This window comes from Pristiophorus japonicus, chromosome 11 (assembly GCF_044704955.1).
Source record: "Pristiophorus japonicus isolate sPriJap1 chromosome 11, sPriJap1.hap1, whole genome shotgun sequence".
NCBI lineage: Eukaryota > Metazoa > Chordata > Chondrichthyes > Pristiophoridae > Pristiophorus > Pristiophorus japonicus.
The window spans coordinates 152,707,489-152,725,469 of NC_091987.1; the positions used below are offsets into that span (position 1 = coordinate 152,707,489).

Here is a 17,981-nt window from a genome sequence, read left to right on the forward strand (position 1 = left end):
GTGTCCTGGCCAATATTTATCCCTCAATCAACATAACAAAAACAGATTATCTGCTCATCATTACATTGCTGTTTGTGGGAGCTGACTGTGCACAAGTTGGCTGCTGCGTTTCCTACATTACAACAGTGACTGCACTCCAAAAGTACTTCCTTGGCTGTAAAGAGCTTTGACATGTCTGGTAGTCGTGAAATGCGCTATATAAATGCAAGTCTTTCTCCCTTTCTTCCTTCCATCCTTCCTTCCTTCCATCCTTCCTTCCTTCCATCCTTCCTCCCTCCCTCTCTCTTGTCCTTTCTCCCCTCCCACATCAAGCCACATTCTGCTAGCAATGGCAGTGCACTTTGGTCTCGGCTTCCTCTGTTAAAGATTCCACGGCTGAAGTGACAGCTGGCGGAAAACCCTTTCCTCAACAGTAACATCTGATGGGAACAAATGGATCCCTTTACATTCTGAGCATTCGCTCAGTGGGTGTCACCCTCGAGGTTGTGAAAGGCAAGGTATAAATGCATGTTCTTTGTTCAAGATTGTAAATTGTTATGAAGCCTGTGCTAGCATACTCTGCTGATATGAGCAGTCTTGGGAGTGTGTTCACTTATCATCAGTCCGGTCTTTGCTACAGGCACGGCTCATCTTCAATGTAACGGTTGTGGCTGCCTGGTTTTCTGTAAAGTGTCGTTAATTTTGTGTATTTTTAGACATCCAGTCTTCGAAGACAGATGACCGACAAAGATTGGCCAAGGAAAGAAGAGAAGAGCGCGAGAGGTCACTGGGTGAGTTCCGTGTGGTTCTCAGACTGTATTAACCTGCAGATCCCAGGTTTATAACTGAGGCTGGGAGTTTTACAGCTGCTGTGTGAGAGACACAGACAGGGCTCTGGATGAGAGGTACATCGACTTGCCATTGATGGCTCCGCAGCCCAAAGCTGCGCCCAGAGCCTGTGGCCAAGTGCAATGGAGTCTCCCTGGTGCCATGGAGATAAAACCATTGAGACGTTTATATAACACTGCTCATGGTCCAGACCTTTCTTGGTGCACTCAGCACCTGCGAGAGCTCCCTCAGTCATTGGGCTGTTATCGGGGTGGGGGGCATAGCAAACAGTTTACGTTTGCCAGCTGTTCTCCACCCTCCCCAAGACCAGGAATATTTTTACTCACTTGTTTGCTGACCGTAAAATAATTGGATGGTAAATCCTGAGGCAGCACTCAGCCAACCCTCCGATAGGCTGTGCCAGGGGAAGAGGGGGCACCGGGAGGTGAGGGGGCACAGGGGGGTGAGGGGGCACAGGGGGGTGAGGGGGCACCTGGGTGGGCAAGGGGGCACCTGGGTAGGCGAGGGGGCATCAGGGGGGTGAGGGGGCACGCACCAAACCCTCTGACAGTCGGTGCTGGGGGAAGAGGCTCCCAGTCGGATGCCCGATCTCGTTCACACATGGAGCATAGCCCAGCGAGGGAGCCAGCAATGGGTGTCTGGCATCCTGGGATCCTGGCCAGAGTTGGAGGAGTGCAGACATCTCGAAGGGGTGTAGGGGCTGGAGGAGGTTACAGAGATGGGGGGGGAGGGGTTTAGGGGCTGGAGGGTGTTACAGAGATAGGGAGAGTGTAGGGGCTGGAGGAGGTTCCAGAGGTAGGGGTGTAGGGCTGGAGGTGGTTACAGAAATAGGGAGGGGTGTAGGGCTGGAGGAGCTTACAGAGAAAGGGAGGGGTGTAGGGGCTGGAGGAGCTTACAGAGAAAGGGAGGGGTGTAGGGGCTGGAGGAGGTTACAGAGATAGGGAGTGTTGTGCATGGAGAAAGAGTCAGACACTGTGAGCTCAAAGTAAAGAGTGACCTTAGTCTTTTATTGCAGGTCCCCAGAGTGCCTTTCCAACCTGTGAAGCCTTCTTAAATACCTGTGCTCCCAAGGGATTATGGGATCCCTTGGGACTCCAGGGGATGAGCCCTCTGGTGGCTGTACAGAGTAAATACAAGTTTACATATATAACAACACTCCCCGCAAGTCAATTGTGTAACTATTTACAATGTGAGTCAACCTTCTTGCCCTGGTTGATCGTCTCGGTGTGAAAGCTGGTGTTGTTAAATCATTTGTTGGGCCCTCGCTGGGCTGCTGTGCAGCTGGCCTTGCTGGGCTGCCTGGTGTGTTGGGCCCTGCAGGGCTGCTGTGGATGATGGGTTCTGCTTCGTGGTCAACCGTGGTGCTGGTTGCCACTGGTGTGTATGTTGAGGGATCAAAAAAGGTAGGGTCAAAGGTGGGGTGCTCAGGATAGTCTGTGAATCTGAGTTTGATTTGGTCCAAGTGTTTCCGTTGAATGAGTCCATTTGAAAGTTTGACCCAAAGCACCCTGCTCCCCTCTTTGGCCACTACAGTGCCGGGAAGCCACTTGGGACCTTGTCCATAATTTAATACAAATACAGGATCATTGATTTCAATCTCGCGTGACACATTTGCGCTATCATGGTATGCACTTTGTTGAAGCCGCCTGCTCTCTGCCTGTTCATGTAGATCAGGGTGAACTAACGAGAGCCTTGTCTTAAGTGCTCTTTTCATGAGCAGTTCAGCAGGTGGGATCCCAGAGAGTGAGTGGGGTCTCGTGCGATAGGTAAGCAGGACTCGGGATAGGTGAGTCTGCAGTGAGCTTCAGTTACCCTCTTCAAGCCTTGCTTGATGGTTTGCACTGCTCTCGCTCTGCCTGACCATTGGACACTGGTTTAAACGGGGCAGATGTGACATGTTTGATCCCATTACTGGTCATGAATTCTTTTAACTCAGCACTAGTAAAACATGGCCCGTTGTCGCTCACCAGGACATCGGGTAGGCTGTGTGTGGCAAACATGGCCCGCAAGCTTTCAGTAGTGGCAGCGGACGTGCTAGCCGACATTATTTCACATTCAATCCGCTTGGAGTACGCGTCTACAACCACTTGGAACATTTTTCCCAAGAAAGAGCCTGCATAGTCGACGTGTACCCTAGACCACGGTTTGGAGGGCCAAGACCATAAACTTAGCAGCGCCTCCCTGGGTACGCTGCTTAACTGCGAGCATGTATTACATCTGTGAACGCAGGATCTAAGTCCGCATCGATACCGGGCCACCACATGTGGGATCTGGCTATCGCTTTCATCATTACGATGCCTGGGTGGGTACTGTGAAGGTCATTGATGAAGGTGTCTCTGCCCTTTTTGGGAACCATTACTCGATCTCCCCACAGAAAGCAGTCTGCCTATATAGACATTTCATCTTTGCGCCGCTGGAACGGCTTTATCTCTTCCTGCATTTCTACTGGGACACTGGACCAGCTCCCGTGAAGCTCACAGCTTTTGACAAGAGTTAATAAAGGGTCCTGGTTTGTCCAGGTTTTGATCTGCCGGGCAGTGACGGGTGATTGCTCACTCTCAAATGCTTGCGTAACCATGGCTAGATCTGCGGGCTGTGCATTTCCACCCCCGTGGTGGGCAATGGCAGCCTACTGAGAGCATCGGCGCAGTTTTCTGTGCCTGGCCTGTGGCGGATGGCGTAGTTGTATGCGGACAATGTGAGCACCCATCTCTGGATGCGGGCCGATGCATTGGTATTTATCCCTTTACTCTCGGAGAACAGGGATAGGAATGGCTTATGGTCAGTTTCCAATTCGAACTTAGCCCAAACAGGTATTGATGCATTTTCTTTACCCCATAGACAAACGCTGACGCTTCTTTCTCAATCATGCTGTAGGCTCTCTCACCCTTAGACAGACTCCTGGATGCATAAGCAACGGGTTGCAGTTTCCAGAAATCATTAGCTTGTTGCAATACACACCCGACGCCATATGACGACGCATCACATGCTAGTACCAAACGCTTACATGGATCATACAACACAAGCAATTTGTTTGAGCATAACAATTTTCTCGCTTTTACAAAGGCATTTTCTTGGCTTTTGCCCCAAACCCATTCGTCCCCTTTTCATAGTAAGACATGCAGTGATTCTAACAGTATGCTGAAACCTGGTAAGAAGTTACCAAAGTCGTTCATGAGTCCCAGAAACAACCGCAGCTCCGTCAAGTTCTGTGGCCTCAGTGCATTCTCGATTAACTCCGTCTTCGCGTTGGTGGGCCTGATGCCGTCCGCCGCAATCCTCCTTCCCAGGAACACCATTTTAGGCACCAGGAAAACACACTTCGAGCATTTTAACCTGAGCCCCACACGGTTGAGTCGACTAAGAACCTCCTCCAGGTTCTGCAGATGCTCGACTGTGTTCCGACCTGTGACCAAGATGTCGTCCTGGAAGACCACGGTGTGCAAAACCGACTTCAGTAAGCTCTGGAATATCGCCGCCACCGATCGGATTACAAACCGGCATCTGTTATTAAAAAAAAGACCTTTGTGCGTGTTGATGCAGGTGAGGGCCTTCGATGATTCCTCCAGTTCCTGCGTCATGTAGGCTGAAGTCAGATCCAGCTTCGTGAACGTCTTTCCTCCCACCAGTACTGCAAAGAGGTTGTCGGCTTTTGATAGTGGGTATTGGTCCTGCAGAGAAAAACGATTGATAGTTACTTTGTAATCGCCACAGATTCTGACGGTGCCGTCTCCCTTGAGGACTGGGACGATAGGATTGGCCCACTCATTGAACTCGATCAGGGAAATTATGCCCTCTCTTTGCAGCCGGTCTTGCTTGATCTCAACCTTTTCTCTCATGTACGGTACTGCTCTCGCCTTGTGATGGATGGGTCACGCCCCCGGAATTAGGTGGATCTGCACTTTTGCTCCTTGGAATTTCCCGATGCCTGGTTCGAACAGCGAAGGAAATTTGTTAAGACCTGGGCACACGAAGTGTTGTCAGCGGGCGATAGTGCTCGGACGTCGTCCCAGTTCCAGCGTATCATTCCCAGCCAGCTCCTGCCAAGCAGCGTGGGACCATCGCCTGGTACCACCCAGAGTGGTAGCTGGTGTACCGCTCCATCATAGGAGACCTTTACGGTAGCACTGCCGATTACAGGAATCAGTTCTTTAGTGTAAGTTCTTAGTTTCATGCGGACTGGAGTTAAGACTGGCCTTGAGGCCTTATTGCACCACAACCTTTTGAAAGTCTTTTTGCCCATAATGGACTGGCTCGCGCCAGTGTCCAGCTCCATTGACACCGGGAGTCCATTTAGTTCAACATTCAGCTTTATCATGAGATAATTCATGGTGAATGTGTGCACCCCATGTACCTCTGCCTACTCGATTTGAGGCTCTGGTTCGTTGTGATCCTCTGTGGATCTGTCCTCCTCTGCAACATGGTGGTTTGCAGATTTAACAGACTTTGCAGCTCGCCTGCACACTTGTTGGAGGTGTCCCATTGTTCCTTGCAAACGTACTCTTTGAACCGGCATGAATGGAAATGATTATCACCCCCGCAGCGCCAACAAGGTGTTAATGGCCTTTCATTCATCACCCTTGATGGTGGACTCTGAGACATCTGCGGACGTGTAGCTGCAGGTATGTGTGACCTGTCCTGTACATTACAAATGGAAAACAACATCACTTTGTTCACAGTACTTGTAGCAGCACTTGTGTGCTGAGAGATTTGCTTAGTATTGTCACTGGTTGCAATGAACGCCTGGGCTATCGCTATGGCCTTACTCAAGGTTGGGGTCTCAACAATCAAAAGTTTGCGAAGTATGGTTTCGTGGCCAATGCCAAATACGAAAAAGTCTCTGAGCATGTGCTCCAAATGTCCTTCAAATTCACAATGTCCTGCAAGGCATCTTAGCTCGGCGACATAACTCGCCACTTCCTGGCCTTCAGACCTTTTGTAGGTGTAGAACCGGTACCTCGCCATCAGAACGCTTTCCTTCAGGTTCAAATGCGCAGAAATCATCATACGATTTTTCCATGGATTTCGCTGGAGTGAGCAGTTTCTTTATGAGGCCATACGTCGATGCCCCACAGACGGTGAGGAAGATCGCTCTTCTTTGGCAGCGCTCTCTTCCCCATCTAGCTCATTGGCTACGTAGTATTGGTCGAGTCGCTCCACAAAAGTTTCCGAATCATCTCCCTCCGAGAATTTCTCCAGAATGCCCACTATTCTCTGCATCTTTGGGTTCACTATCTGTATCTCGTCGCCAGTTGTTGTGTATGGAGAAAGAGTCACACTGAACACTGAAGTAAAGTATGACCTTAGTCTTTTTTTGCAAGTCTACAGAGTGCCTCTCCAACCTGTGAAGCCTCCTTAAATACCTGTGTTAACAAGGGATTGTGGGATCCCTTGGGATTCCAGGAGATGAGCCCTCTGTTGTCTGTACAGAGTAAATACAAGTTTACATCTATAACAGGGAGGGGTGTAGGGGCTGGAGGAGGTTACAGAGATAGGGAGGGGTGTAGGGGCTGGAGGAGGTTACAGAGGTGGGGTGGATTGTAGGGCTGAAGGTGGTTACAGAGATAGGGAGGGATGTAGGTTCTGGAGGAGGTTACAGAGATAGGGAGGGGTGTAGGGTTGGAGGAGGTTACAGAGATAGGGACGGGTGTAGGGCTGGAGGAGGTTACAGAGAGAGAGGGGTGTAAGGCTGGAGGGGGTTACAGAGATAGGGAGGGGTGTAGGGGCTGGAGGAGGTTACAGAGATAGGCAGAGGTGTAGGAGCTGGAGGGAGTTAAGAGATAGGGAGGGGTGTCGGGGCTGGAGGAGGTTACAGAGATAGGGAGGGGTGTAGGAGCTGGAGGAGGTTACAGAGATAGGGAGCGATGTAGGTGCTGGAGGAGGTTACAGAGATAGGGACGGGTGTAGAGGTTGGAGGGGGTTACAGAGATCGGGCGGGGTGTAGGGGCTGGAGGAGATTACAGAGATAGGGAGGGATGTTGGGCTGCAGGAGGTTACAGAGATTGGGAGGGGTGTTGGACTGGAGGAGGTTACAACGGGCCCACTTTTGGCCATGACTTGCATCAATTTTTTGAAGTAAGTTGTTTTTTCTGGCGTAAGTTAAAAAATGCCATTGTCCCCCCAAAATTTGCTCCAGAGTAAGTCAGTTATGTATGATTTTTTTTAGGTCAGTTTTTTTTTTCAAAAGTGGCCGTTCCCAGACACTTACGTCAGTTTTGGCCATTTATGCCACTTTGGCCGGCTAACACTTACGCTGACCTAAGTGGATCTGGAGTATGTGGCCAGCTCTGAAAAACATTGCGGGCAGTTAAGAAAAAGCAGCGCACATTCAACAGACATTAGGGCATGGATAGGGGAGGGAAGGGAACTGGAGAGGACCTCAACAACCAAGCACCAAACATTAAGGAAAAGCTCAAACCAAATACAATAAAAAAAGTAAATCCTACCTTATCTTTAAAGTCTGCCCCGGAAAGGCAGCCAGCCGGTCTGTGCGTGAGGCCATTCGGCCTGGGATAGGGGAGGGAAGACGCACAGGAGAAGTTGCAGCTGCTGGAGCTGCAGCGCATTTAATGTGGGAGGGTGGCGGGGGGTAGAGAGAGAGCCCACCGAGCCACCCGAGAAGGTCTTCCCGGGAAAGGCAGCGGGCCAGCTTTTGTGTGAGGCCATTTGGCCTGGGATAGTGGAGGAAAGTTGCAGCTGCTGGAGCCAAGTTTTCTTTCTATCTCTGTCTATTGCGCATGCGCGCACGTCGGGGCAGGCACCATTGCGCATGGGCGAAGGTGCCGGCAGTGTTTTCGGTGCGGGCATTTGGCTCCGCCCCCCCATTTCAACATCGACGCCACACCAGGACTCCGGGGACTGCACACAGTGGCGAGGATGGGGTGGGTTTTTGCCAGCGCTGTTTCCAGCACGCAAAGTCGGCGTGCTTGAGGTCAGTGCGCCGACAAAACTTGTTGGGGAAAATCTAGCCCAAAGATAGGGAGGGCTGTGGGGCTGGAGGGGGTTACAGAGATAGGGAGGGGTGTTGGGCTGGAGGGGGTTACAGAGATAGGGAGGGGCGTAGGGCTGGATGGTTTACAGAGATAGGGAGGGTTGTAGGGCTGGAGGGGGTTACAGGGATAGGGAGGGGTGTAGGGCGAGCGGGGTTACAGAGGTGGGGAGGGGTGTAGGGCTGGAGGAGGTTACAGAGATAGGGAGGGTTGTAGGGTCTGGAGGAGGTTACAGAGATAGGGAGGGGTGTAGAGCTGGAGGGGGTTACAGAGATAGGGAGGGGTGTAGGGGTGGAGGGGGTTACAGAGATAGGGAGGGGTGTAGAGCTGGAGGAGTGGAGGGGTGAGACCATGGAGGGATTTATTCGTTTTCCCCTTCCGGGATATAAATCCGTAGACCCAGCATCCTCTACATCTCTCCCAGTTACCCGTTGTACAACTGCAGTCTACACAGTGAATGATGGTAAACTATTTGACCATGGGGTGGACACATTGCAACCGAGCTCAATCCTTTCCTTGGCCCAGCACCACACACTTTCCAACAGAGGTGACAAAGCAGTGATCTGGAGCAGAAAGCCAGGCTTCTATTGGTGAACGATGAGATCCAATTGTCACAGCTCCATGACCTTCCGAGCTGAGGTCACCTCATGGCTCAATGTTCACTTTCCCCAGAATTGCATATTTAAAGTTTCTGCCTCTAATTTTATCCAAATACTTAACCTAAAGTGTCACCAAACTGAAAGATCAGGGGCTGAAAATTCGGTTGGAGGCTATTTAGGGCGTTAATGGCGGCAGGAAAGTTCATTTCATGCCAGAAAATGGTTTGCGACGCAGCCAGGTGAGCAACTGAAAATCCTAAGCTAAAGGTCTGGCCTCCGCGTGCCCTAATCGAGGTCTTCCTTGGGAGAAAAAAAACCGGGACAAAAAAACACCAAAAACATTCCTGATACAACCGAATGTCGGAACGCTGTCGACACCGGGGGGCGTTGCACACAGGCCCGTGTTCCCGGGCGGTACTGGTCAGCATCACCGGAAACGGCACACTGACTGTGCCGAGCGGCACGAATGCCGGCGCCCGTGGCTCCGGCCCCATTACTGCCCCTATTCCCACCCTTTCCAGGGGCGCTAAGCGACCGAATTTCTACCCCCGTGAGTTTGCCACTTTACTGATATCTCCCAGTGCTGTCTGTCAGGGATGGCTGGATTTACAATGAAAGGTGTCACTGTATGCTACTGATGGTGCTGGGTTGGCATCCTGCATAGATCGGTACTTCAGCAACTTGCATTTAGAGATTTTCAGCTCCTCTGCACTCCGTTTCTCACCCCGGAGTGGCGGCAATAGCGGGGGTGAGGTGTTCTGGGTGGGCGATCAGCCTCCAGCGCCCCGCAGCGATGCTCAGGTCCAGTTTAGCAGCGGTACAGAGCAGCACCGCCCGGAATAGCTGCTCCCGGTGTGCAACGCCTCTGGATGCGACACCGGCACGAGTTTTGACTCCTGCCCAATCCATCCGCCCCACAGTGACCGCCTGGGAAATCAGGCGGTCCAACGATACCGACAGCAGAGAGGTCAGTATTGTCCACCTCGGGTAAGTGTGATTGTTTTTTCTTTGAATTTTTTTGCGATTTATGTTGTGATGGTGTGGGCTATGTTTTGGGAATGTTTTTGATGTTTTTGGCGGGGGGTGGTTTCTCCCTGGGCAACTCTCGGAGCGCTCCCCGGCCGGCAGTTTAGCTCGGGATTTTCCCATGCTCAGCTGGCCTAGCGCCCTGAGAGAGGTGTACAATGCCTCCCTTAGTGCTCCGCCCCACACTCAGGGCCCAGCTGCCCAATGTTACTGACTGAGGCACAAACTGTTCCCGGGGGCTAACTTTACCGCCCCGCCGCCATTACCGCCCCGAAATCAGCAAAGCCCAAAATCCAACCCGTTGTTCCTGTAACCAGAGGACACAGATTTAACATCATTGGCAAAATGACAGGAGGAGTATTTCTTTTTAAACGTAGCGAGTTGTTATGATTGGGAACGCGCTGCCTGAAAGGGCAGTGGGAGCAGATTCAATGGTAACTCTCTACAGGGAATTGGATAAATACTTGAAAAGGAGAAATTTGCAGGGCTATGGGGAAAGAGCAGGGAGTGGGACTAATTGGATAGCTCTACCAAAGAGCCGGCACAGGGTCGATGGGCCGAATAGCCTCCTTCTCTGCTGTATGCTTCTATGATTAACACAGCAGAATGCACAGATAAACAGGCATGGAGCAAAGGAAGGAGAGATCAGGCAGGGTGTGGGGTATCTTAAAGGAAGAGAGGGAGACGAAGGGGTTTATGGAGGAGAGTCCATCGAGCAGGACCTGGGTGGCTGATGGCACAGACAAAGATGGGGCAAAGGGAGGAGGGGCATACAGGAGAAGGCGGGTGTCAGAGGAATTGAGATTTGTGGTGGGGGGGGCCGGGGACCGGGGTGGGGGGGTGCCGGGGGGGGGAATGCCTTAGGAATGTAAGAACAGGAGTAGGCTATTCAACCTCACCATTCAATGAGATCATGGCTGATTGGTATCCTAACTCCATATCCTTTCATACCATTTGCTAGCAAATATTTATCGATCTCAGAATTAAAGTTATTAATTGAGCCGGCATCTACTGCTTTTTGTGGGAGAGGGTCTCACACTTCGACCATCCTTTGCATGAAGAAATGTTTCCTAGCATTTACCTGAATGGCCTGCCCCTAATTTGAAGGTAATATCACCAACCCCACCAGTGGAAAAAGTTTCCCTTTATCAATTCCTTTCAAAATCCTAAAAACAAATCACGTATGGCTGAAGCAGCTGCAATTTTCCCACCTACTTCCTTTGAAACCCTGAGGTGGAAGCCATCGGGTTTCACAGGAAGTAGGTGGGAAAATGGTCAGTCTTTAGGGCTATTATTTTTTATCGAATACTGTTTTGCTTGTGTTAACTTTAGTGAGTTCTAGTCCTTGATTAATCATTAGTTTCCCTGGAACGTCATGTACTTTATCCTCTTCCTCCACTGGGACGACTGAGCAAAGTCATTATTCAACATGTCTGCCATTTCCTTATTTTCATTTTCAATGTTAGCTGCATGTGTTTCCATAGGGCCCACCTTTCCCTTGACACTTTTTCTTCTAAAAGAATTGTAAAATCTTTTTGTGTGTTAATCTTGTATCCTTTGCATGTTTCCTTTTGTATTCCCTTTTGCAGCCCTTACTTTTTGGTCTTCCTTTGCAGATATTTATCTCTCCCAGGCCCCTGGATCTGCATATTCTTTGCATTTCTGTATGTTCTTTCCTTTAGTTTCATGTTTTCTCGCGCCTCTTACACAGAAACATAGAAACATAGAAAATAGATGCAGGAGTAGGCCATTCGGCCCTTCGAGCCTGCACCGCCATTTAATAAGATCATGGCTGATCATTCACCTCAGTACCCCTTTCCTTCTTTCTCTCCATGCCCCTTGATCCCCATAGCCATAAGGGCCATATCTAACTCCCTCTTGAATATATCCAATGAACTGGCATCAACAAATCTCTGCGGCAGGGAATTCCATAGGTTAACAACTCTCTGAGTGAAGAAGTTTCTCCTCATCTCAGTCCTAAATGGCCTTACCGTATCCTAAGACTATGTCCCCTGGTTCTGGACTTCCCCAACATCAGGAACATTCCTCCCGCATCTAACATGTCCAGTCCCGTCAGAATCTTATACGTTTCTATGAGATCCCCTCTCATCCTTCTAAACTCCAGTGAATACAGGCCCAGTTGATTCAGTCTCTCCTCGTATGACAGTGCAGCCATCCCTGGAATCAGTCTGGTGAACCTTCGCTGCACTCCCTCAATAGCAAGAATGTCCTTCCTCAGATTAGGAGACCAAAACTGAACACAATATTCCAGGTGAGGCCTCACTAAGGCCCTGTACAACTGCAGTAAGACCTCCCTGCTCCTATACTCAAATCCCCTAGCTATGAAGAACAACATACCATTTGCCTTCTTCACCGCCTGCTGTACCTGCATGCCCACTTCCAGTGAATGATGAACCATGACATCCAAGTCTCATTGCACCTCCCCTTTTCCTAATCTGCCGCCATTCAGATAATATTCTGCCTTCGTGTTTTTGCGCCCAAAATGGATAACCTCACATTTATCCACATTATACTGCATCTGCCATGCATTTACCCACTCAACTAACTTGTCCAAGTCACCCTGCAGCCTCTCAGCATCCTCCTCACAGCTCACACTGCCACCCAGTTTAGTGTCATCTGCAAACTTGGAGATATTACACTCAATTCCTTCATCTAAATCATTAATGTATATTGTAAAGAGCTGGGGTCCCAGCACTGAGCCCTGCGGCACTCCACTAGTCACTATCTGCCATTCTGAAAAGGACCCATTTCTCCCAATTCTCTGCTTCCTGTCTGCCAACCAGATCTCTATCCACATCAGTACATTACCCCCATACCATGCGGTTTGATTTTACACACAAATCTCTTGTGCGGGACCTTGTCAAAAGCCTTTTGAAAGTCCAAATACACCACATTCACTGGTCTCCCTTGTCCACTCTGCTAGTTACATCCTCAAAAAACTCCAGAAGATTCGTCAAGCATGATTTCCCTTTCATAAATCCATGCTGACTTGATCTGATCCTGTCACCGCTTTCCAAATGCGCTGCTATTTCGTCCTTCATGATCAATTCCAACATTTTCCCCACTACTGATGTCAAGCTAACCGGTCTATAATTACCCATTTTCTCTCTCCCTCCTTGTTTAAAAAGTGGTGTTACATTAGCAACCCTACAGTCCATAGGAACTGATCCAGAGTCGATAGACTGTTGGAAAATGATCACCAATGCATCCACTATTTCTCGGGGCACTTCCTTAAATGCTGACTATCAGGCCCCGGGGATTTATCTGCCTTCAATCCCATCAATTTCCTTAACACAATTTCCCGCCTCATAAGGATATTCTTCAGTTCCTCCTTCTCACGAGACCCACTGGGCCCTAGTACATTCGGAATGTTATTTGTGTCTTCCTTCGTGAAGACAGAACCAAAGTATTGGTTCAATTAGTCTGCCATTTCTTTGTTCCCCATGATAAATTCACCTGAATCCGTCTGCAAGGGATCTACATTTGTCTTCACTAATCTTTTTCTCTTCACATATTTAGAGAAGCTTTTGCAGTCAGTTTTTATGTTCCCTGCAAGCTTCCTCTCGTACTCCATTTTCCCCCTCTTAATTAAACCCTTAGTCCTCCTCTGTTGAATTCTAAATTTCTCCCAGTCCTCAGGTTTGTTGCTTTTTCTAGCCAATTTATATGACTCTTCCTTGGCTTTAACACTATCCTTAATTTCCCTTGTTAGCCATGGTTGAGCCACCTTCCCCATTTTATTTTTACTCCAGACAGGGATGTACAATTGCTGAAGTTCATCCATGTGATCTTTAAATGTTTGCCATTGCTTATCCACCGTCAACCCTTTAAGTATCCTTTGCCAGTCTATTCTAGCCAATTCACGTCTCATACCATCGAAGTTACCTTTCCTTAAGTTCAGGACCCTAGTTTCCAAATTAACTGTGTCACTCTCCATCTTAATAAAGAATTCTAACATTTTATGGTCACTCTTCCCCAAGTGGCCTCGCACAACAAGATTGCTAATTAATCCCTTCTCATTACACATCACCCAGTCTAGGATGGCCTGCTCTCTAGTTGGTTACTCGACATATTGGTCAAGAAAACCATCCCTAATACATTCCAGGAAATCCTCTTCCACCGCATTGCTACCAGTTTTGTTTGCCCAATCAATATGTAGATTAAAGTCGCCCATGATAACTGCTGTACCTTTATTGCACACATCCCTTATTTCTTGTTTAATGCTGTCCCCAACCTCACTATTACTGTTTGTTGGTCTGTACACAACTCCCACTACCGTTTTCTGCCCTTTGGAATTCCGCAGCTCCACCCATACCGATTCCACATCATCCAGGCTAATGTCCCTCCTTACTATTGCATTAATTTTCTCTTTAACCAGGAACGCCACCTCGCCTCCTTTTCCTCTCTGCCTATCCTTCCTAAATGTTGAATACCCCTGGATGTTGAGTTCCCAGCCTTGGTCACCCTGGAGCCATGTCTCCGTGATGCCAATTGCAACATATCTGTTAACTGCTGTCTGCGCAGTTAATTCGTCCACCTTATTCCGAATACGCCTCGCATTGAGGCACAGAGCCTTCAGGCTTGTCTTTTTAACACACTTTGCCCCTTTAGAATTTTGCTGTAATGTGGCCCTTTTTGTTTTTTGCCTTGGGTTTATCTGCCCTCCACTTTTACTATTCTCTTTTCTATCTTTTGCTTCTGCCTCCATTTTATTTCCCTCTGTCTCCCTGCATAGGTCCCCACTCCCGTGCCATGTTAGTTTAACCCCTCCCCAACAGCACTAGCAAACACTCCCCCTCGGACATTGATTCCGGTCCTGCTCAGGTGCAGACCGTCTGGTTTATACTGGTCCCACCTCCCCCAGAACCGGTTCCAATGTCCCAGGAATTTGAATCCCTCCCTTCTGCACCACTCCTCAAGCCACGTATTCATCTGAGCTATCCTGCGATTCCTCTCTGACTAGCACGTGGCACTGGTAGCAATCCTGAGATTACTACTTTTGAGGTCCTACTTTTTAATTTAGCTCCTAGCTCACTAAATTCTGTCGACTTGTCTGCACTCCTCTAATTCTGCCCTCTTGAGCATCCTTGATTATAATCGCTCAACCATTGGTGGCTGTGTCTTCAGTTGCCTGGGCCCTAAGCTCTGGAACTCCCTGCCTAAACCTTCCTACCTCTCTTTCCTCCTTCAAGACGCTCCTTAAAACCTACCTCTTTGACCAAGGTTTGGTCACCTGCCCTAATTTCTTCTTATGCAGCTCAGTGTTAAATTTATTTGGTCAGAGGAGCTCTTGCCCCTGAGGGTATATACTGGTCCTGTATTAAGCTAAAGTATTTTTTGAGCACCTCCTACAGTCCATCTGTAGTTTTATTTCATCACATTTAAAAGTACTTGGATGTGCACTTGAAGTGTTGTAACCTACAGGGCTACGGACCAGGAGCTGGAAAGTAGGATTAGACTGGATAGCTCTTGGTCGGCCGGCGCGGACACGATGGGCCGAAATGGCCTCCTTCTGTGCTGTAAATGATTCAAGATAAGCCTCGCTAATTCCTGAATTAATATATTCTGCCACTTCAGTGCTGCTATCACCTGGCCTGTAGACAACTCCTATTGCAACTTGAAGTCCTCTTCTACTCCTCAATTCGAATCATAGAGTCTCCATTGATTGCTTTCCTTGACTTATATCCTCTCTGATTAATGTTGTCATAGTATCTTTGATCAATAAAGCTACCCCTCTTCCAGTTTCCTTATCCTTCTAAAGACCTTATACCCTACAACAACAAAAACTTGTATTTATATAGCGCCTTTAATGTAGTAAAACATCCCAAGGCATTTCACTGCAGTGTTTTAAGACAAATAAAAAATAAACTTGACACCGAGCCGCATAAGAAGAAATTACGGTAGATGACCAAACCTTGGTCAAAGGGGTCGATTTTAAGGAGCATCTTGAAGGAGGAAAGAGAGGTGGAGTGGTTTAGGGAGGGAGTTCCAGAGTTGGGGCCAAGGCAGCTGAAGGCACGGCCACCAATGGTTGAGCGATTATAATCAGAGATGCTCAAGAGGGCAGAATTAGAGGAGCGCAGACATCTCAGGGGGTTGTGGGACTGGAGGAGATTACAGAGATAGGGAGGGGCGAGGCCATGGAGGGATTTGTAAACAAGGATGTTGTGATATATTCACAGAGCACAAGCACACACAGCTTCCTACACGGCAGGCAGCTCTCTCGGAAGCCTCCGGAATCTGCCTGGTTCTGTTTATTATTAACTCTGCAGTTGCAGTACACAATACGTCCACATCCACAGTGTGGAGCTATAAACACATTACAAGCTTACAGATGTTATACTTCTCCCTCCTTATTGAAGAAGTTATTATAACAAATATCATACATAACTTTCATATTTATACATAACACAGGATATAAACTTTTTTTTTCCCAATATTTACAAATTTAACTTTACCACTTGTTTTCTGTTTCAAAGAGGATACCTTCGCTCTCGAACAGAACCTTCCAAACCTGGTGTCGAATCTAAACTCATTCGAGGCTCATCCTGAGGAACGTTTTCCTCCACAGAATTTCCTTGATTTTCATTTGAACTCACTCTAACTTCAGGCTCTTTGTTTTCCTGACTCGGACTCAGACTTTCATTCTGATTCTCTCCTGGATTTGTTTCCAGTACATTGGATTTAGGATTTGCTACTGGTGTATCAAAACTATCTGATGAGTCAGAAATAATTGAATCATTCCCACCTTCAACTCCTTCCATGTCTGTAGGTAAAATATGATCAATATGAACAAACCTAACCTGTCCATTATCAAACATCTTTACCAAATATGTGCGAGGACCACATATCTTCACCACTCTTCCTAGTAACCACTTTAACCATTTTTGGTGATGGTTCTTCACTCTCACCTTCTGGTTTAATTTCACACGTCTCTCTTTTACTCTACCTCTTTCATGATTCTCTTTCTGTCTTAATTGCTGGTTCGTGGATGTCGTTTGAGAAACAACTCTGCTGGTGTTCTAACAGTAGTTGTATGAGGAGTATTTCGATATGTAATCAAAAAATTAGCCAATTTGTGATCCAATGACAACTGTCGTTTCCTTGGATTTGAATCTAACATTTGTTTTATGAGGGCACGTTTTACAATTTGTACAGTGCGCTCTGCTGCACCATTCGAAGCAGGATGATATGGTGGAACCTTGGTATGTTTCACACCATTTTTGCTCGTGAATTGTGCAAATTCTTCTGAACGAAATTGTGGTCCATTATCCGAAACAATTTCTTCAGCGAGGCCAAATGAAGAAAATAATCTTCGTAAAATGTCCAATGTTTTACTTGTTATTTTCCACATTGGGAACACCTCAATCCACTTCGAATGACTATCAATCACAATGAACAATTGTTGTCCTTCTAACTCAGCAAAAGCAATATGTAGCCTTTGCGACACCCTGGGAGGCCATTTCCATGGCTGTAATGGTACTGGTGGTGGTTGCTTGCTTACCGATTGACATGTCGTACACTGACTCACGATGTATTCTATATCTTTATCAAGACCTGGCCACCATAAATAACTGTGTGCAAAACTCTTGGTCAAGCACATTCCCATGTGTTGGTCATGGAGGTCTCCTAATAATTTGGACCTGAATTTATTTGATATAACCACTCTTGCACCCCACATGATACACTCTTTATCAACTGATAATTCATTCCTATGAATGGAGAATGGATGTGTATCTTTGTCTGTTACCTGGTTTGGCCATCCATTTGCAATATAAACATACACCTTTGACATCACTGGGTCACGTTTGGTAGCTCTACCAAACTCTTCAGCTGTGACTAGCAGTTCATCAATGTATGAAAAATAAATCACTTCTTCCCTATCGGGTGTAACTTGTGATGGGGAAGGCAATCTAGACATTGCATCAGCATTACTGTGATCAGCTGATCGTCTGTATTCAATATCATATGTATATGCTGACAAAATCAAAGCCCATCTCTGCATTCGGGCTGCAGCTAATGTTGGAACTGGGGACTTTGGGTGGAGGATTGCTGTTAGGGGCTTATGGCTGATGGTAAACTTACAACCATACAAGTATTTGTGAAACTTCTTGACTCCAAAAATTAATGCCAAAACTTCCCTTTCAATTTGCGCATAATTACTCTCACTGGCACTCAGTGCGTGAAGCAAAAGCAATTGGTCTCTCCTCCCCACTACTTAATACATGAGAGATCACTGCCCCAACTCCATACGGAGAGGCATCACATGCTAGCTTAATCTCCTTAGATATGTCATAGTGAACTAACATGGTGCTCTCTACCAATTTGCTTTTACACTCCTTGAATGCTCTATCGCATTCTTTTGACCACTTCCAATGGACCTGTTTTTTCAAAAGTTCATTCAGTGGATGTAATACTGTAGCCAAATTTTGTAGGAACTTCCCATAATAGTTCAAAAGACCCAAGAATGAATGAAGTTCAGTGACATTCCTGGGAGTAGGTGCATTTCTAATCGCAT

General features: G+C 47.8%; 1 protein-coding gene across 1 annotated transcript in view; it reads left to right on the forward strand.

The window, feature by feature from the left end:
• LOC139275617 (MAP7 domain-containing protein 2-like) overlaps positions 1-17,981 on the forward strand; it is a 223,728-nt gene that overhangs the window by 51,335 nt on the left and 154,412 nt on the right. Inside the window, exon 2 of the mRNA XM_070892789.1 lies at positions 696-770. Within this exon, the coding sequence (XP_070748890.1) occupies positions 696-770 (75 nt within the window). The remainder of the gene's footprint in view (positions 1-695; positions 771-17,981) is intronic.